This window comes from Oncorhynchus mykiss, chromosome 25 (assembly GCF_013265735.2).
Source record: "Oncorhynchus mykiss isolate Arlee chromosome 25, USDA_OmykA_1.1, whole genome shotgun sequence".
In the NCBI taxonomy this organism is placed as follows: domain Eukaryota; kingdom Metazoa; phylum Chordata; class Actinopteri; order Salmoniformes; family Salmonidae; genus Oncorhynchus; species Oncorhynchus mykiss.
The window spans coordinates 14,519,406-14,544,158 of NC_048589.1; the positions used below are offsets into that span (position 1 = coordinate 14,519,406).

The window sequence follows — 24,753 nt, forward strand, 5'->3', positions numbered from 1 at the left end:
TAACCACTCATAAGTCAATAGTAATCATCCTTTCAAGTCTCCCCATACTCCTCCTCATGCTCTTATTGTCTCTTTCTCTTCAGGGTGAAGACTGAGGGTGCTGCAGTTTCTATTTGAAGTCAGTGACACAACTCCAAAGGATGTCCATTGCCATAGTTGTCTGGACTTTGGGCTCAGTCAACTCAGCCATGTGTCTTAGAATGAAAAATACTTCAGAGGGCATTCCATAAACAGTTTGAAGAGTTTCTTATGGTGTCTCCCACCCAAAAACCTATAGCCTTATGTACACGTGAGACATTCCCATTGGGTCAATGCCAAGGGATCAATACACTATAACCACTTTTTCATGGCACCTGACTTTGCTTACAGCATCCAATACCTGAACCGTTAACACCATGGTGGAAGATGAATCCAGTGAAGAGAACATGAATATGTAGAAAAACCACTGAAATGGCCTTAATGTCATTCTTACGATGTCATTTTCATAGAGGACCGATGAAATGTTACTTGTCTTCAGTTGTTATAACATGGCTAATATATTCTATGTTACTGAGACGTTGGGCCAGATCATCAGTGTCAATGGCACAATAATTCTATCTGGGCAGATGCGGGTGCATTATGAAAATGGACACGTAGACATCAGAAATTCCCATTTTCCTATGTGGACCGAAGTTGAGAGACAAGTTGACTTCATCTCTGTGGCTTTGAACAATGTCTACCCTGACACTTCCACTGTTAGGTAAAGGCATATTCTGATCATCTCATTGCGCCAGTCTATGTTCTATGAATTGGGTCTGTTTCTAGATATGCTTACTTGTTTGTTATTGGGTCAGGGAGTGGTCCTTTGCAATGGTGTCCTTATTTCACTGGAACACTAAAGCTGAACGTTTCCTTGTAGTTGCCATCAGGGGGCTATGGAGGGTGAGTGTTTCTGAAAGGTATGATGGGACTTCCTGGCTGGCCAGGTTTCCTGTAGATCCTAAATGGAGGGAGAGTCGCTAACTGTTACCAGATGAAAAGAAGTAGGGGTTGTTACTTGCCCAAATAAATGTGTTGTCACTAAAGGGTATTTAAAAAAAAAAAAAATGTAAATGATAAAAAGCTTTATACTTTTGTCACATTTTGTATGTACTTCTGTTGCGTATATTAACAAATCTATAAACAATGTTTTATTCAACAGTTTTATGGATATTTTCTTTACATACTGTGTCTAGGTTTGTATTAATCTAGCTTTAATGTATGCACGCTCAGTTTGCTCACCTTATATCAACAAAAAGGAAATACTGGGAGGTGCACTAGTTCACATATGCTGCCAGTATGTATAGCCTTGGGTGTTTGGTTCAATGCCAATCTCTTAAGTTCACCTCTCCACACTGAACATCAAGGGTCTTTCTGTATTGTTTGCATAACTACATGTTGCGAATGCACTAGTTTAGACCTTCAGAAGAACACAGGTACTAACTATACCATACAATCAATGAACTCCAAACAAAAAACTTGTATGGTTTGTATTTTGAGAAATGATGGCGAAAGACTGCAAGGAAATGGTATACAAGGATGGGGAGTAACTGATTACATGTCATCTGATTACAAAAAGCCTCAGATTACATCTTCTTTTGAATAAAGTAGATTACTTCTTGGATTACTTTTAAATTAAAAGGACATTTGTGGAAACATACATTGACACCTTTCTGTTTTCTCAATGACATGCAATTCAGCATTGAAAAAAGGCGCATGTTTAAGCTTGTTCCACCTGAGCGAGTCTGACCACAAGTCAGAGACAACTATGATGACACACCAAATGTGTTTGATGGATCCTTTTGTCTTCTTATAATGCCTCTTAAAGGAAAATTCCACTCGAAAAACAATCTATTGGTATTTGTTTCATTATTCCATTGTTGACATAATCCCAAAATGTTTTGCTTGTCAGCAATCAAGTTTTCAAAATATGTAACTTTCAAAATACAGAAATCATGCAGTTTTTGGGTGGAGTTTTCCTTTAAGGGGAAAGTAATCCAAAAGCAACAAAGTAATCAGGTTATGTTACTGAGTTTGGCTAATCCAAATGTTACGTTATAGATTGCAGTTTTGAACAGGTAACTAGGAACTGTAATGGATTACATTTAGAAATGAAAAAAAGAGACTAAAGCTTTGTTAACCTAACCTTCTGGATAATGTGCTGCTATCAATTCATGTAAGGACGGTCTTTTGCCCGGAGTGTAGTAAGAACTGCGGGTGATGCAGTTCCTGAGGATTTCAACATGTACTCTCATTCTCTCAGCTGGTCAGGATCTAATTTGTTACATGCTGCCCACATAGTGTTACACAATCATGTTGAAATGTATTACTGTATTATCTGTGTTAACGCAAATATATTCTAGAACTTGAAGTTCAGTGTCCCTGCCTTATCCAAATGATTACCCTTATGCCATATTATTCCAGTAATAGTTTTCTGTAATCTAATGTGCTGTATCATGAACCCAAACATATCCCACAGGATGTCTCATTTAGCTAATGTCCTGATGACTATTCTGTCTTTTAGGGTAAAGTTCAACCACAGTGATTTAAGTAGGCTACAGACAGTATTTATTAACCAGTGAAGGTATACAGACCAGCAGCACTTCAATAACAAATACTGTATCTAGGATACTGTATCAAACAAATACTGTATCAATTGTCTTGGACAATTGTGGTGTGCCTGGATTTGAACCTTTTATTTTAATTTTTTTCATCAAACTGTCCCCTTTTTTATTTTTCTGTCAGATGGTCCAGGACCATCCTCAGACCATTGCTTTAATTTTTGGTGGAATTCTCATTTCTTGATATAATACAGGATAAAATCATGCTATGTCACATAATTGCGCACTAAACAGGGCCCCATCACCACAGAGCAATCCCAGGCTCGTGCCCTGTCTGACTGTTGTCATTCATCACACTGGGAGATGGCCTTGACTCACAAGCACACGGTTTGTTTTCTCGGATCCTGCATGGTTTCCATGGAGAACTGTCAATAGTCTGTGACAGCATGGCTGAGTGTGATTTCTCTCCTCACACCGTGTGGATGTGTGTTGTGTGGCATGTCTGCTCCTCAAGATAATACTGCGGGACAATCGTGCATTATATTGTGAACATGGAAGATTTGTTGTGGCTATGGCTTGCCTTTTCTCTGTGTTCATCTGTCTCAGGCAGGAATGCTGCAGTGTAATCCGTGGTGCTGATTGTACTCTGGTGCCCTTGTGTTGGCCCAGAGTGGCTCAGCTATTTTTATATGTAAAAGGCCAGTGGTTACGCCATGCAACCTCCAGAGAACGGGAAGATAAGGGTGCTGGATAAAACTGTCTCCGTCTATAACTGGGATACTGATATGAGACACACTGACATGTTATGCTATTTTAACTCCGTGAAGATGGTGGTTGATTTGCTGGTTCTTAAATTTGTGAGAATAATTATTTTTTTTAAGTTAAGGGAAGCACTCGTTTGCGCTTAGTTTTTTTTGCGTTTCCATTTGGGTTGTATTCATGTGTATGTATGTATGTATGTATGTATGTGTGTGTGTGTGTGTGTGGTGTGGTGTGTGTGTGTGTGTAATAAAACATTTTGTAATCATTTGCGAGACTGGACTGAAGGAGAGGGAGGCTTATTTACAGTGCCTTCAGAAAGTATTCACACCCCTTTACGTTTTCCATATTTCATTGTGTTACAGCCTGAATTTATAGGTTAAATTGAGATGTCACTGGCCCACACACAATACCCTCAATGTCAGAGGAATTATGTTTTTAGAAATCTTTACAACTTAATAAAAAATGAAAAGTGGAATTGTCTTGAGTCAATAAGTATTCAACCCCTGTTCTGGCAAGCCTACATACACTTAGGTTGGAGTCATTAAAACTTGTTTTTCAACCACTCCACAAATTTCTTGTTAACAAACTATAGTTTTGGCAAGTCGGTTAGGACATCTACTTTGTGCATGCCACAAGTAATTTTTCCAACAATTGTTTAGAGAGATTATTACATTTATAATTCACTATCACAATTCCAGTTGGTCAGAAGTTTACATACACTATGTTGACTGTGCCTTTAAACAGCTTGGAATATTTCTTAAAAATGTTAAATTCTAAAATGTTCCGATAGGTTAATTGACATCATTTGAGTCAATTGGAGGTGTACCTGTGGATGTATTTCAAGGCCTACCTTCAAACTCAGTGCCTCTTTGCTATCATGGGAAAATCTAAAGAAATCATCAAAAACCTCAGACAATAAATTGTAGACCTCCACAAGTCTGGTTCATCCTTGGGAGCAATTTCCAAACGCCTGAAGGTACCACGTTCATCTGTACAAACAATAGTACGCAAGTATAAACACCATGGGACCGTGCAGCCGTCATACGGTTTCTCCCATTATTCTCTGCTGATCCTCTCAAGCTTTGCCAGGTTGAATGGGGAGCATCGCTGCACAGTTATTTTCAGGTCTCTCTGAGATATTCGATTGGGTTCAAGTCCGGTCTCTGGCTGGGCCACTCAAGATCATTCAGACTTGTCCCAAAGCCACTCCTGCGTTGTTTTGACTATGTGCTTTGGGTGATTGTCTTGTTGGAAAGTGAACCTTCGCTCTGGAGCAGGTTTTCATGAAGGATCTCTCTGTACTTTTTTCCATTCATCTTTGCCTCAATCCTGACTAGTCTCCCAGTCCCTGCTGCTGAAAAACATCCCCACAGAATGATGCTGCCACCACCATGCTTCACTGTAGGGATGGTGCCAGGTTCCTCCAGACGTGACGCTTGGCATTCAGGCCAAAGAGTTCAATCTTGGTTTCATCAGACCAGAGAATCTTGTTTCTCATGGTCTGAGAGTCTTTAGGTGCCTTTTGGCAAACTCCAAGCGGGCTGTCGTGCCTTTTTACTGAGTGGCTTCTGTCTGGCCACTACCATAAAGGCCTGATTGGAGTGCTGCAGAGATGGTTGTCCTTCTGGCACTTTCTCCCATCTCCACAGAGGAACTCCAGAGCTCTGTCAGAGTTATCAGGTTCTTGGTCACCTCCTTGACCAAGGCCATTCTCCCCTGATTTCTCTGTTTGGCCAGCTCTAGGCTGAGACTTGGGTGGTTATGAACTTCTTCCATTTAAGAATGATGGAGGCCACTGTGTTCTTGGGGACCTTCAGTGCTGCAGAAATGTTTTGGTGCCCTTCCCTAGATCTATGCCTGACACAATCCTGTCTTGGAGCTCAATGGACAATTCCATCGACCTCACAGCTTGGTTTTTGCTCTGACATACACTGTCAATTGTGGGACCTTATATAGACGTGTGTGTATGTGTCAAATTATTTCCAATCAAAATAATTTACCCCAGGTGGACTCCAAGTTGTATAAACATCTCAAGGATGATCAATGGAAACAGGATGCACCTTAGCTCAATTTTGAGTTTCATAGCAAAGGTTCTGAAAACTTACTTACATAAGGTATTTCTGTTTTAATTGTTTTATGCATTTGAAAATATTTCTAAAAAACTGTTTTCGCTTTGTCATTGAGGTAGTGTGTGTAGATTGGAAGAAAAAAATATGTAATCCATTTTAGAATAAGTCTAAGGTAACAAAATGTGGAAAAAGTCAAGGTGTCTGAATACTTTCCAAATGCACTGTAACCCATGGTGTAAAGGATAGGTTGAAGCAATGTTCTTCCTTTCAGACTAAAATATGATCGGATGTTGTAGCGTACCAAGCAAAAGGCGGTAGCCGTAGTACATTTTAATGTGGACACATGTCTTTATAATTACAATAGCCCACTAGGGAAACACATGTGTATGTTGTCTAGTGAACAACATATTTGTTGTCATTTGGCTTTGCTTTTGAAGTAGGGCCTTTCCTATAAGGGTCTTACAATGACAGGGTCTTATAATGCACGCATGGGCGCAGATCGCCGAGCTTCCCCCATGACATCTCGGACACAAAAGCGTGTGAAGGAATGTCGCATTTTCCCGGTGGTTTGCCTCCAACGCGTGCGTGGTGCATGCGCTGAGGGAATATCCGTCTAGAGGGTGTGTGGTCTATATCAATAACTGTCGGATTGTAGCCAAGTGTAAAAAATCTAAACACATTCGGGGCAGCGGAGAGGGAGAACACTGATCTATGCTGGGCTGATTTTAAACTGTGGGGGTGAAATACGACATTTGATGCTCACGCCTCAACTCGGACGCACTGGAGAGCTGCAGGAGGAATTTACTTGGCAACATATTGGTCGTGGATAGATTATCTGAAAGCCTCAATCCTGGAATGACTGTGTTTTGTTTTAACCAAGACATCGATGTAGTTAGTGGGTTTTCTCTTGTGATTTTTTTAATGGTATAACAAAGATCCATTTACTCGGAGATGATTTGTTCAAGTGATAGCCTATATAGCTAAAGGACATGTAATGAAGGACTTCTTCACATTTACGAAATTACCTCTATATATGAGGGAAAAGAGCTGTCTTGCATTTTTGAGGTTCTCCAATTTTCAGTATTGGGGCTACCTTACATAACTGGGCATTGTGTGTGTGTGTGTGTGTGTGACTGAAAACGGTCTGTTGAACTGCGCTGCTACTTCACCACAGACACAAAGACGTAAGTAGTAGGCTATACTATAATAACAATCATCATGCTATTTAGGTCAACGTTTTTTTAAAATATATATATATGAGTCGAGATGCATTTCCATCTTTGATGATACCTTAATAGTAAATTTAGCCTTGAATTATTTGCTTGCCTTACAATTATATTGCGCGCAAATTTGCCAATTTATATTTCTTCACGTTATGATGAACGAATATATATGAATCAATTTCTATAAATGATTGTACTAGAATTTGGTTTTTATTACACAATTTGACAGCGAAATGTGCGCGTGAACGGCTTTCCTCTCCCATCATATTCAGGATTTAGCAGTCAGCAGTGGCCACTGAGCATGCGCCCTGTGTGTCCGTCTCCCACGGGTCGCGATTAACACAGATTAGAATGACCATCCAATAGGTAGGTCATGTGTGTTAGCAGTATATAGCAACAATAATTCACTTGTTATTCCAATCACTATATGTCTAATATCTTAATAATAGCACTTGAATTCATCTTTTTCTGCACAACACATGCCAAATGTGCAATTAGACCCGCATAATAATATCTGTAGAATTTAATAATGTTGTGTTTTTCAATAGAGTTTAGTCAATTTTGAGAACATCAGTTACTCTATAAAACTCTGAAGATATGCCAAAGTTGGCTCCATGTTTTGCTTGTGGAGTAAGGGCGCCCCTCAGAGTTTAAGTAGCACTGGCAACAATTTAGGTTTTAGTTATTTGAAACATGCCATAGAAGCATGATGGATTTTCAATGACTTTTGATATATTTCTCTTCTCCCCTAACGTGTCAAATAGGTTCAAGGGACGAGACCTGCCAAGATCTGGAGAAGTGATTCTAGAAAATTCTGTTGGATTTTCCTCGCTATGATCACTGAGGATCTGAACTACCACTAGCTCTGATCAGACAGGATGAATGACAGACAGAGACCGGGAGGAGGAGTGCACACAGTGGAGGCAGACGTCATCTTCCACCATCCCGTCTGCTCGGACCTCCTCTCCTCCCCCTCGGATGAGGATGTCTGTCCCCTCCCACGGAAGCAGGAGGGGAACACCAATGCTCCAGACCTGGGATTCATACTGGACGACCAGGGATTCTGTCGACAGAGCACGCCAGTTACAAAGGAGTACTTGTTGGATGGTGGTACGGTGATTGGGCATCATCACTTTGACCGTCCACTTGGTGATGGATCACACATCTCAAATAAAGATCAGCTTCACATTACTGATCTTTCTCATCTAGCAAATACATCTCACATACCCAAGCTTGATGCTGGTAGAGACCAGAACTGTACTCATGGCAGAAACGGTATCCGTGAGGATATGAATGGGGCGAGGGCCAAAGTGCCCTGCAGTGTGGGTCCCTCACTATACTTCAAGGGAGAGGCCAGAGAGGAAGCGGAAGGGTCTCTGTCCCTCTACAGAGAGAGCATAGTGGGGAGTCAGTGTCACATCACAAACGTCACCGCCTCCCCGGAGCAGGGGACCTCCGCGCCTGACACTCATTGTATCACCGCGGACAACCAGCCAACCATACAAGAGCTGGAGCGCTTGTTCAGCCACAGCTCTGCCACAGAATATGACACATTGTATGGACAGTCGGGGCTTGAGTCGAGCCAAGGACACAGGGGCAGTAGTGGCCATGGTGGGGTCAGTAACACAACGCCTAAAGAGGAGCCGGATTTAGTGATTGAAGTCGGTGGCCAGAAAATCAGTGTTCATAAGTCTGTTCTGGCAGAGAAGAGTGACTATTTCAAGGCTCGTCAGTCGAGAGACATCCTGAAAGTGAAAGGGCTGAAGTACAAGACCCTGACCATCCTGATAGACTATATCTACACCTCTCAGATGAATGTGCACAAGGACAATGTGGTAGAGGTGATCACAGGAGCTAAGATCTTACAGATCCCATGTGCCCTCCAGGCTGCTATGGATACCATCTCAGAGCAGGTCACAGCAGAGAACTGCTACGAGATTCTAACTATCGCCAAGAAGCAACGACTCAACGAACTGAAGGAGACGGCCTATCGCTTCATGAGTGACAATTTCCTCCAGATCCTGCGGGACCAAACGGTGTATGGACATCTGACTGGGTCGGAGAGGGATCTGGTCCTGAAGAAGAGAATGGAGGGGAAAAGATCCCTGATGGTCGCTGAGATCAACGATGTGTTCGACCGCGTCGGGAGCCGACCTCAGAGTCGCTGTAACAGTCGACCGCAGAGCCCTCTGTCCGCGGCATCCTTCGAGGAGAACCACATGATTTACAACTTCAACGAGGCAGCCAATGACTGGAGACCTCTGACTCTGATGCCGGAGGACATAAACACTAAGGGCTGTGGGATCTGCACCATGTACAACTACCTGTTTGTGGCCGGTGGGATAAAGGGATATGGAGATAAGGGCAAGGTCTCAGACAAGGTGTTCTGTTACAACCCCATCACTAACCGCTGGAGCGAGGTTCGGTCGCTCAACCAGGCGCGGTCGCAGCTCAAGCTAGTGTCTATGGAAGGTAACCTGTACGCCATAGGAGGGGAGTGTTTGTTCACAGTGGAAAAGTATGATCCTCGGACTGACAGATGGACCACAGTGGCTCCCTTACCCAAAGGGGTGTTCGCAGTGGCCCATGAAGCCACCACATGTAACGGAGAGCTCTACGTCTCTGGCGGGTCTCTGTTCTACCGTCTCCTAAAATACGACCCTAAGAGGGACGAGTGGCAGGAGTGCCCCTACAACAACAGCAGGAAGAAGTCAACCGACATGGTGGCCCTGAAAAGCTTCATCTACAGGTTTGACGTGAACCGCGACCAGGGGGTCAATGTGTTCAAGTACAACACTATAGTGAAAATGTGGCACGACTGTGTATCACAGCGACAGGGCACCCCTTTGCCGTTCCGGTGCGCCGTCATTGGGAATTGCATCTATTGTGTGAACAAGACTCAGATTCTGCAGTTCGTAGTGGAGGAGGACGGCTCTTACTTTGTAGAGGAACCTCTGAGGCCACCACTGGAAGCTAAGGGCCTACTGTTCCCTTTCATCCTCAGTCTGCCTGACAAGACTCATGTGATATGACCGTGTACCAACGACGCTACATTACAGAAGCCCGTCAATAGAATATAGTGGACCTTTTAAAATAGAATGAACATTTTTCAATGTCAGCTTTATCCCCCCCCCCCCCCCCCTGTCCAGTTTACCTGCTCGTAATGGAATGTGTTGTCTTTGCATGGTCAGTGACAGTATCTACAGGACAAGCCTTAACACGGATGACTTTTACATGTTAAATGAGTGCAACCAGAAATGCATCTGACTGTAAATAATGAGATAATGACACGTGCAGATGTTTTTTTTGTGTGTATTTCCCTGCGTTCAGTCTGTATTGTGCATTTTTGTTTTAGCAGATAGTTAGAATAGATATTGTTTTTCATTCTGTTGGCTGGCCGGTCGCTTTTAGACACTAATCTCACATCAGAGGTGGAATTGTCTGAGTGCAGGGGCAGCTAAAGTATGTTCTGACTGACATAGCTGGCAAGTCCTATCTAAACGAAACAAGCAAACACATAAGCAGCTTCATCTGGTACAGTACAAGGCCTGCTACTGTGGTGATGTATGCTCTGTAACATGGCTCTATGAAGAAACGGTGGGGAGGGGAAATAACATTCACAGCACCAAGGCCTGATATCAGAACTGCCTTTGACATGACTTCACAAGGCCATTGAACAGGAGGAGGAAATTAGCCACATACTGTATATATTCTACAATAATGCTATTCTACCAGTATAGATAATCGAGGAATAATGTTGAAGAGCACAATACACTTATTAGTGAATTAGGTATCAAAACCAGTACCCACCTGTTCATTCAGAACCAATAACCAGCCGTGCAACTTTCGTTGTTTTGTGGTGTGCATGAATCCAAAGGGGAATTCTTGCAGCACCAGAAGAGTGGTGTTTTTGACTGATCTTTGGGATCGTGTTAGGTTACTGGGTTTGATTGAAACGGGTCTTAGGTGTGCAAAGATGTTTACAGAAGACAGGATTGAGTCCGTATAGATATGAGGGACAATTCTTACTGCACACTGTTCACTGTTAGGGGCCTGGTCCTTGACTATCACGTTTGCCAAAGACAAAAGAAGTCTGGTATTGTCTCAAATAGTCTGATAATAACACATCAAACCCTTTCAGACATTTCAGTAAATAAATCTATAGTAAATATATTTGGGTGATTAATATCCCAAATCCCTAAGATGTATGTGACCTCTACAACACTAAGCAATAGTATTAGCAGAAATGTATCAATGTTGCCGTGATACAAGGGCACCACACTTGCTGCTACAATATTCTTTTAACATTCTTCAGAGAAGTGAGGAGTCATTTCTCCTATGCAGGACAGGAGAATTTGCCCTTGTCCTGCAGATAATGAAAACGCTATTATGTTGTCATCTCCCACAAGTATTAGATGAGCCAGCCAGAAAGACTGTGACTAGCATACATAGTGTGCATTTTTTGGATACTGCCTCACAAGTACTGGACTATTTCAGTATAATTTATGCTAGCCATGTGGCCTGTGAGTTTTATTCCATCCATTTATAATGCATAATCATCTCACCCACACAGTGTTTAGTAGTAGGAAGCACACTCTTCATCAACTTTAGCTCAATGTTCATCTGTTCTGCTAAGGTTATGCCAAATCCTTATTTCACTTTAATACAATACTGGAGCTGGTCAAATAGCCCTCCATCTCATTGCTCTTTCTTAGAAATTAGACCTATTTGTTTAGTTTTTGCAATAACACATCAAATGGGAGTTTTGTTCATCTGTGGGATTTTATTCAGTGGAATTTATTTGGTGAGCAAAATGCAACTATCACATTTTAACAGGATCTCCGAGAGGCAGTTGTAACTGTTGTGACAGAGTGGATGTGGTTGGATTTATTAGTTTGGTATTTTACTGGCTGGCGTCAGTGTGTAGTGAAGCTCTTATGGCCTGTTGGCTTTGGACATAATATTGCAATGATGAGTGGCTTGAAAGTACAGTGTTGGTTGAAGGCTTTCTTGCTGTTAATGGCATATAATAAGTAACAGCTAAAAAACAAACTGTTTTAATGATGTATTTCAGTCAAAACTAAGTGCTGCAAATAAAATATTTTGTGTCTGAGAAAAGTGACAGTCATTCTCTGTAGAATGTGTCTTGCAGTATGGATGGAGAGGTCCTTAATTATCACTGCTGACGAGCAGTGCTCTGACAGACTTATTTTCACTTGGTACAGAAGCGCCACCTACTGGACAATGACTAACAAGTCCTGCGCTTGTCATTTCTCTCTTAAATGAAAACAGATTAATTCACTATAAGAATACCAACACTGTATCGATACATTTATTGTATTTGCTCCCCTAAGTGAAAAGATACATTTATTCTCTCCTGATGAGGCAGAAGGGGGGGGTGATGCTTGGTGTTGTTGCTATAGCCGGGTGACTTCAGCAGGTCCTGCGGTTTCGGCATCATCTCCTCTGTACACCTCAGGTCTACTCTCAGTAATCTCTGGACTACGGAACGTAGTCGTAGAGAAGTAGTTCACATATTTGGACACTGGTGACTCCTCCTATTTCACAATTGAAATGTAAGTATTTTGAGTAAACATACATTTTATAATTAGGGCTAGTAGTTTTTCCTGACCATAACTTTTTTCCTGGTCAAGCCACGTGGTCAGGAAAAACTTGCACCATCAATTATAATTGACAATGAAACAAAATATTTTGTTAGATTGCCAACCCTTATAGAAAAGAAGACCAGTGCCATCTTCTGGTGAGTAGAGAGAGGTACCAGTTTATTACCTCAGCGATGGGAGGCAGGTTGTCGGCCCACTGCGTGATTTCCTGTGTGGAGCGGTCGATGGTGACGTTCATGATACTCTTGCATGTCTGTCTGGTTGATCTCTTGGCTATGGGGATCAAGGCCAAGACAAAACAGGCTGCCACGTTCAAAGCCCCGGCAACCACAAAGCCCAAGTTGTAGCTTCCTGTCATGTCATTCACCCAACCTGACCGGGACAACAACTCATGTATGACTGAGACTTCAAACAACAAAGGTATGATGACTATGACTTTTATCATCATAATACTTGTATGATGTTCCTTCATGCAAAGACAGTGATGCAAACTGCACATCTGCCCCAAAAACATTTTGAGACGATTTGTCATTGTTTGGCTGTACTGACATGGCTTACACTCCTCCAACGTAAGAATAAGTACTGTTACAACAATAAGGTCAACTGCGGTCAACCTACCAGCAAAGGGCGGCCCCAAGCAGCTGACCGCGTTGACCGTGAGCATGAACCCCCAGGCCACGGGCATCTTCTCGGCCCCCATCAGGTCAAAGGTCAGGACAGGGAGCAGGATGTAGTTGCCAGCATCAGCGATCCCCAGGAACAGGCCGAAGGCCACCAGAGAGCCGTAGGAATGGAGCACTGGGATCAACATGTACAGCAGACCTGGCAACACAGGAGGAAAGACAGTAGGGGACGGGGGTTCGGTTGTGTACGGTCTTCAGAATTCACCTTGTACATTTGACTGTAGCACAGCCGTGATAATAATGGCCATCACATTCACGCTCTCGTGTCGTATTGCTTTACTAACGGTCACAATGACCGTGAGGAAGTACAGGCATAAGGCCAACCCACCCACACCGAAGACAGAGGCCTGGTTGATGTAGAGCCTGTTGATTCTCTCTGAATCACAGATCCTGCCGAAGATGATCCGGCTGATCATGCTAGTCAAGCCTAGGAACAGCATGATGTTAGTGGCACTGTGGACGGGGATGCCCAGCTGAACCGCATGCTTCACCTAGAGCAGGGCACACACACACACATTTTGTACCTGAACTACATTCACTCATCTTTGAGATACAGTGCATTCGGGAGGTATTCAGACCCCTTGACTTTTTTCACATTTTGTAACGTTACAGCCTTGTTCTTAAATTGATTAAATAGTCCCCCCCCCCCCCCGATCAATCGGCACACAATACCCCATAATGACAGCAAAAACAGGTTTTTAGAAATGTTAGTAAATGTATATTTTAAAAAAACGGAAGTATCACATTTACCTAAGTATTTAGACCCTTTACTCAGTACTATGTTGAAGCATGGAAGTGTTGCTGCAAAGCTATTTTCAGGTCTCTCCAGAGATGTTAGATCGGGTTCAAGTCCGGGCTCTGGCTGGGCCACTCAATGACATTCAGAGACCTGTCCCGATGCCATTACTGCATTATCTTGGCTGTGTGCTTAGGGTCGTTGTCCTGTTGGAAGATGAACCTTCACCCCAGTCTGAGATCCTGAGCAGGTTTCATCAAGGGTCTCTCTGTACTTTTCTCCGTTCATCTTTGCCTCGATTCTGACTAGTCTCCCAGTCCCTGCCACTGAAAAACATGCCCACAGCATGATTCTGCAACCATGCTTCACCGTAGGGATGTTGCCAGGTTTCCTCTAGACGTGATGCTTGGCATTCAGGCCAAAGCGTTCAATCTTGGTTTTATCAGACCAGATAATCTTGTTTCTCATGGTTTGAGAGTATTTAGGTGCCTTTTGGCAAACTCCAAGCAGGCGGTCATGTGCCTTTTACTGAGGAGTGCTTCCGTCTGGCCACTCTACCATAAAGGCCTGATTGGTGGAGTGCTGCAGAGATGGTTGTCCCATCTCCATAGAGGAATTCTGGAGCTCTGTCAGAGTGACCATTGGGTTCTTGGTCACCTCCCTGACCAAGCCCCTTCTCCCCTGATTGCTCAGTTTGACCGGGCGGCCTGCTCTAGAAAGATTCTTGGTGGTTACAAACTTTTTCCATTTAAGAATAATGAGGGCCACTGTGTTCTTGGGGACCTTCAATGCTACAGACATGTTTTGGTACACTTCCCCACATCTGTGTCTCGACACAATCCTGTCTTGGAGCTCTACGGACAATTCCTTCAACCTCATTGCTTGGTTTTTGCTCGGACATCCGCTGTCAACTGTGGGACCTTATATAGACAAGTGTGCCTTTCCAAATCATGTCCAATCAATTGAATTTACCACAGGTGGACTCCAATCAAGTTGTTGAAACACCTCAAGGATGATCAATGGAAACAGGATGCACAAGAGCTCAATTTCGAGTCTCATAGCAAAGGGTCTGAATACTTATGTAAAAAAGGTATTTCTGTTTTTTTATTTTTTATAAATTAGCGAATATTTCTAAAAACCTGTTTTTCCCCCAAAAAATAACTTTTCAGCCTTATTCTAAAATTGCTGAATTGATTTTATTTAATCAATCTACATACAATACCCCATAATGACCAAGCAAATAGTGAAGGGGTCTGAGTACTTTCCGAATGTACTGTATATGAGTACAATTACAGAATGGTTCCAAACTATAATGTTGTACCATTTCAACTGTGCCTTCAGATGTTTACACCAATATGTAACTTACCAAGTGGACATATGGAATGAAGAATCCAAATTTACACAGTCCATTGGCTGCAACCCATATCAGAAATATTTTGTCTTTCCACAGGCCAAGGTCCACAACAAACTTCTTCAAGGGAGAGTTCTTCAAATTATCCACCACACTTCTGGTGTAACCTTTCAAATACATATAAATCACTCAAACCTCATCGGTAACACAGTTTTTGATTTAATATTACATTTCCGTTTGAAAGTGTACACAAAATCAGTTGAGGTAGTTGAATAAATTGTGCACTCATGTCATGATGATGTGATAGAAGGTCTCATCTCTGTATGCTCATCATTTAACATGGTAACCTGCAATGTACTAAAGAAATAAAAACCATTGTGGATCTGAACGTTCTGCAGTACCTTTGGGGTTGAGTGGCAGGTAGGTGAAACCGGTGATGACACAAATAATCATGAGACCTGAGAAGACTCGGAGACTCTGCCTCCAACCCAGGATGTCTATGAGGAACAGATGGAGCCGAGTCTGGACCAGGGCCCCTGCTGCTCCCCCTGACATCACTATCCCCGTGGCCAGGGAACGCTTGGTGGTGAAGTACTGGCTAACCATGATCATACCTGCCCCACGGGAGGAAGAGGAGGGAGATTGGAGATGGAGGTGAGAAAATGTGTTCGCTGTCCTGGTCTTGATACCACAATATGAACTAGAAATGTTTTGCTGAATTCCTGAGAGGTTTTGCTTCAATAAAATAAAGAATGTAGAACTTGCAGGTCGCCTGTTGCCGACCCCCTGCAGTAGTATAACTAAACATTAGTTAGTTCCATCCCTCCCTTTTTATTTAAGCTTTTTTTTTAAACAGTTAAGAACAAATTCTTATTTACGACGACGACCTAAACAGATTTTTACCTTGACAGCTCAGGGATTCAAACTAGCAATCTTTCAGTTACTGGCCCAACGCTCTAACCACTAGGCTACCTGCCCTTGTACCAACCTGGGGTGAAGGCAAAGCTGGAGCCCACTCCAGTGAGGAAGCCGTGTGTGAAGAACAGTGTTCCTAGATTGGGTGCGTAGGACGAGCACACTGTGGAGATCATGATGATGAGGGATCCTAGGATGGATATCTCTCTGGCTCCGTACCTGACTGTCAGCTTCCCAGACAGGGGCCCACAGACCATGATGAAACCATAGCTGATTGAGCCAACCCATGCTATAGGACAGCAGAGAGTAGGTCATAGGTTAGGTAGCTAGCAGATTTCAGTGTATCTATTCTATAGCATCTGTAAGCAATCTTCTGATTGATGTGATACAGTAGGTACAACAGCAGGTCATTCATGCAGTCGAAGGTAACTACTTGTTTATAACATGTTTATTAACGTTTAGACATCTCATTTCATGATCACAAAATCACTTTGCAGCTAATACAATTTAGTTGTTGAAATGTCTAGTTACAACAGAGTTTACAGTGTGTAGCCTAATACTACAATACATTTCCCTATGATGTTGGGTTGAAGACGAAATGCTCTGAGACCAGGTTGGATAAAATGTGATTATGTGAAGTTTAGGGTAACTTGCCTGTTTTAGAACTTGTTTCCCCAAACTCTTTGAGGAGACTGATGAGGTACACTCCGAAGGAGTTGTGGTATCCCAGTACCAGGACATTATAGAGGAACGATGATAAGACAATCACCCATCCCCATCCTCCGTCCGGGGGAGGCTTGATAGGTGGGGGTCTGCGAAGCTCCCGAGAAATAAGCTCGGGTTCCTCGGAGTAAAACCTCCTGAAGGGAATGGCAGTCCAGAAGATGTGCATCTTGTTGCACAAAAAAACACGAACCTTGGGTGTTATCCACCTAGACCGGTTAGAGACTTCTGGCGCGCAAAATAAAGGTGGATAGAATCAAAGAGGAATGTTGCCATAGCGCCGACCATGATTAACCCAGATCTGTCTGACATCATAATTGCCATAAAGGTATCTCCCACGAAACTGGCGAGCTTTGGCCACCTTCTGCAGGCCTATTCTAGACTGGGTACCAGTCTGTTAATATTCACTTATTTTAGGCTACTTCGCGTCATATGCCCAAGGTTTAGCATGGTGGGTTGGCAAGTAGTTGAATGATACCTACATACATTAAATTTAGACTGAGTTCTAACCTACATTTTGATCGTAACACAAATTAATTATTGAATCATGTGTCAATAATTGCAACGAAATTGAGCCAACTCAAAAGTGTGTGTGTGCCCGCGCAACGTTACGCGCTTTGGAATTATTCCAAAGATTTGTAGCTATTTTTTTTGTAGCTATTCTTTAGGCATTAGGGGCCCATTTTCTTTATTGGTTTACTAGCCTATACTTTAGAGAAAGCTTTTAAGATTGTATTTTATTATATGGCCTTGTTTTTGAGAACAGTAATTTATTGTAGGCTACCTTTCTTTAAGCCTATTGCTATATATGCTACAGATGTGTGTTTGGCAATTGATTTGGTCTCCAGTCTCTTTTTTTGGATACAGTGGCAGCAGCCTGTCACAGCACATAGCCTGGATCACATGGTTGCGCATAGTGCGTGTGTGACGTAGTAGGACATTGAATAGAAGATGGAGAGAAAATGCCTACTGCCTTCTGAATACAGCAGAAAATAAAAACATCGACCCAATTCGTTCTACATTCTTTGCAATCATTTAGCGGTATAGGTAACCGCTGTATGGTAGTGTTGCATAACGTGCCCAATGGCTGTGGCAAACGCGAAACAAACGGTCCTAAATCCGGTAAGAGGCTTGTTCACTAGCCTACCTCTACTACTCACAGCGAGACTCTCCCTTTCTCAATAATGAGAATACAATAATTCTGACACATTGAATAGCCTATCCTGCATATTAGGCTACCGCAGGTATTTTTTTGTTATCAATAGGTAGCTTATATGTGCAGCTATATCGTCCATCGTTTTGCAGTCATTTCATTGTAGCCTACAATTGTCGGGCCGAAATCCTGTTTAACGATTTTATACGATCTTGTGTATCAGCAATGGGATAGAGGTTATTGCATGTATTGTTAACTTAATGGCGTAGGACACACACTTAATATGATTTGATTATGTTTGCCTATATGTGTTGCCTTTATTACGCCTCTCTTTACCTCTCCATTCAGGTGATTCCGTTCACTGGAGCCATACCTGGGGGCCTACACCCTGGGGAGATAGTCATTATCCAGGGCACTGTTCACAATGATGCTGACAGGTATGTGATGATGTTGTTTTCCCTAACCCTAATTTCATGTCCACATCCCGGTTCAACCTAACACTGAATTTGGTTACCCAGAAGAAAAATTATCTCACTAAAGTTTGTAATTTCATGTTTGACTTCTGGGGGGGAAGCCGTTAACAATTGTGATGATCTTTGTGCAAAGGAAGCGAAGTCTCCACGCTCGCAAACGTAAACTCTCGACCAAACCCTCCCTTCCGCTTATTTCACCTGTTTATCATGGCCAAAAAGCACATTTTTGTTTTTAAAATTTGTATGATAGACAATTTTGACTTTGTGGTTGTGGGTGGATATAGTGGAAAGGTGCCACAGAGGGTAGTGCATATGGCTCAGGACCTCTATACCAGGAGGTGTCAAGTGGAAGGCCCTAAAAATGGTCAGACTCCAGCCACCCAAATCAGACTGTTCTCTCTGCTACTGCATGGCAAGTGGTACCGGTGCACCAAGTCTGGAACCAGCAGGACCCTGAACAAGACTACTAAATACTTAAGTAAATAGCTACCCGGTCTAACTGCATTAAATCTTTTTGCACTCTTTTGACTCATCACATTTGCTGCTGCTACTGTTTATTATCTATCCTGTTGCCTAGACATACATATGTACATACTGTATATACTTACCTCGTACCCCTGCACATCGACTCGGTACTGGTACCCCGTGTATATAGCTAACTTATCGTTCTTATCGTTCTTACTCATTCTGTATTTATTCCTTGTGCTATTTTTCTCTCTGCATTGTTGGGAAGGGCCTTCAGCAAGCATTTTTTCAGGCTCAACTGAAAAATAATGTGCTTACCCAACTCAAAAAAATACACAAAAATAATACATTTACCTAGCAAAAAAACATGTTTACCCAACTCCGTTCAACCAAAAAAATGATGCATTTAGTGACTCGAGTCCCTACCTTTGCTTTTAGAAATGTTGAAACTCTTAATACACACCAATGTGATAACTGCAGGTTCCAGATGGACCTGTCCTGTGGCAGCAGTACTAAACCTCGTGCGGACATCGCCTTCCACTTCAACCCCCGTTTTAAGGGCTCCCCGTGTGTGGTGTGTAACTCCCTGGTGCAGGAGAGTTGGGGCAGGGAGGAGACCCTTCAGCAGCTGCCCTACAGACAGGGAGTAGCTTTCGAGACGATCATCCTGGTCCATGATGAGGTCTTTAAGGCAAGTGGACCAATGTCTGGGAGTTAACTGATTTACCATACATAGACTTGTTTAAGGTGACTTAAGCTGCAAAAACTGAGTGCAAAGTCTTCTTCAATTAGGCCACGTACAATAAAAACTCCCTACCCTACATTTGCTTGTACATTCACTTCTGTTGAGTTACAAGAAGCTAGTAGTATTATGCAAAAGTCAAGCAAACACAGTATAATGGATTTAGTATATGATGTTGTGTGAATGCTGTTTTCCTTTGTACCTGCAGGTGGCAGTAAATGGTTCTCATTTGTTAGAATACAAGCACAGAATCCCACTGGACAGGATTGACACGCTTTCTATAAGTGGGAAAGTTAAGGTGCACGCCCTTGGTTTCATACCAAACTCAGTAAGTACCCCCCCCCCCCCCCCATTACTCTACTAGAATAATAAAACATTTTTCAGCTCACTCTGTAATGACTGTCTTTATTATGATTTTCTCCTATAGGCAATATATTCAATATCAGGCGAATCAGGTGACCTGGTGAGTTTTATTATTTATAGTTTATGGAAAATATAAAACATCTATGTAAGGCAACATGAACAGTTGCATCAATATGAACAGTTTACAGACATGGCCTAAATCTTGTGCATTTCCAGAGTCTCCCTTACAAAGGCAGTCTACTGAAAGGGGTGAGTCCAGGACAGCACATCACAATCAAGGGACAGGTCAGCATGTACCCACACAGGTAAGCAATGGGACACAACTCAGTATTTATACCATGTTTCAAGAAAATGGACCGTGTACCTTTTGAGGTGGTGTGTAAGGTCAGGACTGCCCAGTGCCCACTATCCGTAACACACTGTAGAATATCCTGCATCGTTGTTGTCTGATGAACCTCCTGTCTGGCAGCTTCACCGTGAACCTCCGCAACAGCAGCAGTGAGAACATCGCTCTGCACCTGAACCCCCGGATGAAGTCGGCCATGGTCATCAGGAACTCCTACCTGAGTGAGTCCTGGGGACCAGAGGAGAGGGAGCTTCCCCTCTTCCCATTCTCACCTGGGGAGTACTTTGAGGTATGCTGCCTCTTAATATACAGTAGACATATTTTTTTGTATTTCATTTTTCTTACTTAAAAAAAAAAAAAAGCTAATTTCAGTTCTCACATCACATGCACTATACCTGTATTATTGGAACTCTCGCTTGTCTTTTTCACAACAAGTACCCTCTCTGCCCCAGATGCTTATCCTCTGCCAGCCCCACCAGTTCAAGCTGGCGGTGAACGGCTCTCACCTGCTGGACTACAGGCATCGGGTGCAGGACCTGAGCACCATCAACCAGCTGGAGATCATGGGAGACCTGGAGCTGATGGATGTCAAGCTGTGGTGACCCAGGACATAGACGCTAAGCCCCATTCTGGACAACAGGCCAGGTTACACCCCCCACCACCAGTGAATATTAAATGTATTTATTTTAGACACTTATTGATGCCGTAAATCAATGGTGCTACCTATCAGTGATTTAAAATGGTTTGACCGTCCAGATATGTTTACACTTGATTGATTTTCAGATACAAAGGGTGTCTGACTACCTCCGGAGGTGGTCAGGAAGATCGGATCAATGCGTCTTTTAATTGGCTACACCTGTCAGAATTTGGACAAAATCAGGACAAAGGACACGTTAGCACTAGGTATTAAGAGGGCTATAAATGAACTTACTGGTGGAAGGCCGCTAAATTTCAATTTACATCTACAGGGACCGTGGTTTGGGAGGGGTTAGCTAATGCATTTCTGGGAGCTGAAATACTAATATCTCTAACATATTCCAGAAACATTCCCAGTCACCCATCTCAGGTGTTGAAACAAAGGATAAGGTGGTTACAGGTGATGCTTAGCAACCCTCGGAATATGAAAACCCTGACCATATTTAACGTTCCTGTACCTGAGGGAACATGTGTGGCTATTTATGACCCATAGGCTTCGTTTAGAAAGGCAGCCCAATTCTGACCTTTTTCCATGAATTGGTCTTTTGACCCAATCTGATGTGATTGTTCAAAAGACCAATTAGTGAAACAAAGATCACAATTGGGATGCCTGTCAAAACGTAGCCTTGAGTAATATGTGCTTCAATATTCATCCGATAGATACCTTAAAAAGGCAATGTGGTCTAAAAGGCCACATCTATCACAGAAATGCCAAATCTAGTTGTCTCAGCTCACCCACCATATGATCTAGTTTAGTGTACTTCAGTCAAATCACACTACAGGGTCAAACCAAATACACTGGTTGATGAGGATTCCAAGGAAAATAATGTGTGTTAATCAATCCGTGTTTTGACTGTGTGGCCATTTTCCTTTCTTGCTTGGCCACAGTCACTCAACTAACCATTTGAGCTGGTCATTTCTGCCACCTCTATACAAATGATCTTTCAGTCACGCATTTCACCCACTTTGTTTTTAACAGTAATGTCTTACTGTTACACTGCTGAGATGTCATCTCAATCCAGTGGTGCACCAAGTGTGACTGGTTATATCTGCAAAGCAAGAGACCTTGTAGATAGATGCCTGCTGTACATAATATAAAGAATCTACTGTATGTAATGTATTATAAATAGTTCCAAGTGCTTTTAAATAAATGTATGATGATTGGAAAATTCCTCTGGGGTCTTTTTTCCATCTGTCCACCAGATCCTCAATTATCTGTGATATCTACAGTATGCGCATTTATCCTCTTCAACCACCAGATGGCGGTACAAGTTAAGAGGTGCAGTCGACTGGCCCTTTTTTTTCACACTCAAACCATGCAGAGGCAAAGGCTCTTCTATAAGGTGATGTTGTCCAATGGAGTTTGCTTCGTCACATTAAAAATAGCAAATCCACGTGGCTTAGGGAAATGCAGTTCCTTCTGAAGTAAAGCCTATAGTCACTTTCGTTTGACTTTGTGTGCACACAATGAGGTGAGTATGTCTGGTGACAGAGAGCCCTTGTTTTCCCCGGTCTCTATGATCCAGAGGCATCTGACCCCAGATTAATGGACCATTACATGAGACCAGCCTACAGCAGGACTCACCCTCAACACACCATGTACAATGATTTTATACTGTTGAATCGTCACAAGGCTACCTTTAAGACCTACCAAAGGATGATAACACATGACTTTCAACTGGTCACCTTGGGGCTTGGCTTCAACAGAGAGAATCAAGTACCTTAAAAATATGTGATTTTATTAATATATCCACAGGAAGTATAATGTGAGAAAAGAAAAAAACAACTTAGTATGGCACAACACAATACCAAATATTTTTAACATGTAATTTAAAAATAAGAAATGAATTATGATATGCAACATGATAACCTAACGCAGCAGGCATAAAAAAAAAATGCCTGAGCGGAGTTTCCACATCTGGTTTTCAGCGGAAAAGGAAGCTAGGGTGAATTAGCTTTATCCCTGAAAACCGGACACATCCGGTCATTGGCAACTCCACCAAGGCTAGCAACATGATGACACTAACTCTTGTTTACTGATTGCACTGTCGACTATCAACCGGAATCTCCTCAGAAAGGCTGACACTGTCCATTAGTGATCAACAAGTAGGCCACAGTCCGTGAATCGTGATTCATGACAGAAATAAAGCATATTTTCTTTAACATATTTAGGAACAGCTGTCACAACACTTTTTTCAACTTTAAAATAGCTGACAGACAGCCATACACCTACCACTTCTGTTTTCCTCCTCAAATCCTATCCTTCGTCTGTCCCCCTCCCAGGAGAGTAGACTATGCTTCAGTAGAAAACAGTACGTTTGACTGTTTATAATATGGCACAGTCCCCTGGGCCCTTCACCAGCAACAGCCCTCATTATGATGCAGAGGTTTGGCAAGTTGTTGGCTGAGGAGGGAAGGTCCCAGTTCAGGTCAGTTCTGCTCCCAAATAGTACCACAGTCTTTTAGAGGCTCAAGTCCTGTGATTTTAGTGGACGGAGAGGATATTGGTTACAGACATTCAGGGTTGGGGCGACCCACTGTTTGGCACGGGTGTGGATGGAAGGGAGGAGCGTTTTGGGGGACAGAGGGATGTTTGAGTGAACCCCCTGTCAGACAGAGCTGAGTTTGACCAGGCCTCTGACAGAGTCCTCGTGTAGAGAGTCCTGGCTGGCTGGATTGTAGAAGCCCTGTATGGTGTGGCTGTGTCCCAGGGGACTGCCGCAGGGGAGCATGCCCGGTGGCGAGGGAGCTTCCTCGGGCGTGAGGAAGTGGTGGTGGCCCCCGTCCGTGTGGTGGTGTCGTAGCCCGTCGCTTTGCTCGTTCCGGAGAGGCAGCATGTCGTTGTCACAGCTGAGGTTGGGGGTGGAGGTAGGGGGTGTCGGATGACCCCCCAGCGGCAGGGCTCCAGAGCAGGGACCCCCTAATGATGTTCTGCCTGGTAGAAACGCCTCGTCTGTGAGGATGACTGGCTCACTCTGCAGCAGGGGTGTGGCAGCAGCCTGCAAAACGAATTTGGTGCTCTGAATGCACTGGGCTTGATCACACTGAGATTGGTGAGTAAAGGAACGAGTGCAGGGAGAGTAATGAGACATGTTAAGGGGGAGGGATTGGAGGGGAATGTGAGGGTGATAGAAGAGGAAGGTAAACAGATGACAGAGAAAGGAGCAAGAGGTTAACATGACGAGTGTAGTGAATGAATTAAGAAGAGAACATGGGGTGTTAGTAACTGTTAGAGTAAACCAACACCAGAGAGAGAAAAAACAGTGTTCAAAGTGACCCAAATGCATAGTGAATTCAATACATGAAGTTGAGACAGCGGGCCATTAAGTCAGCTATTGATGTCTCTGGAACCGAAATAGTTTAAATGTAAATCAAGCATCTACATGGAATGAGCCAGCAGTGCACTGTTTGAGCACTTCTATAGCCTATCTAATAATTATCAGATGTAGTGCAAAGTGCAAAACTGAAAGGCAGGCAGAGTGCCCACACACACGAATCAAATGGGAAACCTTTTGATGATCCACTATGACAAACCTGGCATTAGTGCTTTGAAAGGTCTTCTTAGATCTCACGTTCACAGGAGACTAAAGTAATAGAAGATAATCTGTTCCTCAAATCACCTGTCTGGCCAAGCATAACCACACCAGGTTAAGAGTGTTAGTTTATAGGACTACTTAAGTTTCTCTTATCAATTTCATATCAGTTGATGTCCTTTTATGAGCTTGGCTTCTTTTATAGTCACTCAGAGACAAACTCAACCACTGGACTCAAACTTAGCTGCTAGTAGTCTCACATTCGTCTCAAGTTGTATTGTCCAGTGCGTTCTGCACCTAGATGCCTGACATGAGAG

The 24,753-nt window shown here is 43.0% G+C and overlaps 5 protein-coding genes across 12 annotated transcripts in view; 3 read left to right on the forward strand and 2 right to left on the reverse strand.

Moving 5' to 3' along the window:
* LOC110505397 (rho guanine nucleotide exchange factor 10) overlaps positions 1-2,389 on the forward strand; it is a 92,065-nt gene extending 89,676 nt beyond the window's left edge. For all 4 annotated transcript variants that reach the window (XM_021584588.2, XM_021584589.2, XM_021584590.2 and 1 more), the window contains one exon: positions 84-2,389. The gene's annotated coding sequence lies outside the window, so the exon portion shown is untranslated. The remainder of the gene's footprint in view (positions 1-83) is intronic.
* Positions 2,390-5,777: 3,388 nt separating this feature from the next.
* Positions 5,778-11,746, forward strand: LOC110505398 (kelch repeat and BTB domain-containing protein 11). 2 transcript variants are annotated; one of them, XM_021584592.2, is made up of 3 exons: positions 5,778-6,594; positions 6,906-6,999; positions 7,398-11,746. In XM_021584592.2, exon 3 carries the CDS (start codon positions 7,512-7,514, stop codon positions 9,663-9,665), a length of 2,154 nt encoding a protein of 717 aa, XP_021440267.2. In that variant the 5' UTR covers positions 5,778-6,594; positions 6,906-6,999; positions 7,398-7,511; the 3' UTR covers positions 9,666-11,746. The 2 variants fall into 2 exon arrangements, with proteins under 2 accessions (XP_021440267.2, XP_021440268.2); XM_021584593.2 differs by lacking the exon at positions 6,906-6,999.
* Positions 11,747-12,050: 304 nt separating this feature from the next.
* On the reverse strand, positions 12,051-16,834 carry LOC110504195 (monocarboxylate transporter 10-like). The gene is made up of 8 exons (XM_036962264.1): positions 16,597-16,834; positions 16,016-16,231; positions 15,429-15,641; positions 15,043-15,194; positions 13,269-13,431; positions 12,876-13,079; positions 12,424-12,629; positions 12,051-12,191 (listed from the first exon to the last, which is right to left on the reverse strand). The coding sequence occupies exons 1-8, from the start codon at positions 16,832-16,834 to the stop codon at positions 12,051-12,053; spliced, it is 1,533 nt and encodes a 510-aa protein (XP_036818159.1).
* A 737-nt stretch (positions 16,835-17,571) lies between these two features.
* Positions 17,572-22,072, forward strand: LOC110505401 (galectin-8). The gene is made up of 8 exons (XM_021584597.2): positions 17,572-17,787; positions 18,167-18,255; positions 19,237-19,447; positions 19,707-19,826; positions 19,926-19,961; positions 20,078-20,166; positions 20,331-20,496; positions 20,660-22,072. Exons 1-8 carry the CDS (start codon positions 17,749-17,751, stop codon positions 20,807-20,809), a joined length of 900 nt encoding a protein of 299 aa, XP_021440272.2. The 5' UTR covers positions 17,572-17,748; the 3' UTR covers positions 20,810-22,072.
* A 549-nt stretch (positions 22,073-22,621) lies between these two features.
* Positions 22,622-24,753, reverse strand: part of LOC110505399 (probable palmitoyltransferase ZDHHC14) — a 101,411-nt gene continuing 99,279 nt past the window's right edge. For 3 of the 4 annotated variants that reach the window (XM_021584596.2, XM_021584594.2, XM_036963141.1), the window contains one exon: positions 22,622-23,947. In XM_021584596.2, the coding sequence (XP_021440271.2) occupies positions 23,513-23,947 (435 nt within the window). In that variant the 3' untranslated portion in view covers positions 22,622-23,512. The remainder of the gene's footprint in view (positions 23,948-24,753) is intronic. The other variant, XM_021584595.2, reaches the window with a different exon arrangement.

Excerpts from the sequence above, each read along its gene's own strand:
- LOC110505398 (XM_021584592.2), top strand. The coding sequence starts at position 7,512 with ATGAATGACAGACAGAGACCGGGAGGAGGAGTGCACACAGTGGAGGCA.
- LOC110504195 (XM_036962264.1), bottom strand. The coding sequence starts at position 16,834 with ATGCACATCTTCTGGACTGCCATTCCCTTCAGGAGGTTTTACTCCGAG. Across the intron at positions 13,432-15,042 it reads TCATTCCATATGTCCACTTG|GTGAAGCATGCGGTTCAGCT; the intron begins GTAAGTTACATA and ends GCCCTGCTCTAG. Across the intron at positions 12,192-12,423 it reads ACCTGCCTCCCATCGCTGAG|GAGGAGTCACCAGTGTCCAA; the intron begins GTAATAAACTGG and ends ATTGTGAAATAG.
- LOC110505401 (XM_021584597.2), top strand. The coding sequence starts at position 17,749 with ATGGCTGTGGCAAACGCGAAACAAACGGTCCTAAATCCG. Across the intron at positions 20,167-20,330 it reads GTCAGCATGTACCCACACAG|CTTCACCGTGAACCTCCGCA; the intron begins GTAAGCAATGGG and ends CCTGTCTGGCAG. Across the intron at positions 20,497-20,659 it reads CACCTGGGGAGTACTTTGAG|ATGCTTATCCTCTGCCAGCC; the intron begins GTATGCTGCCTC and ends TCTCTGCCCCAG.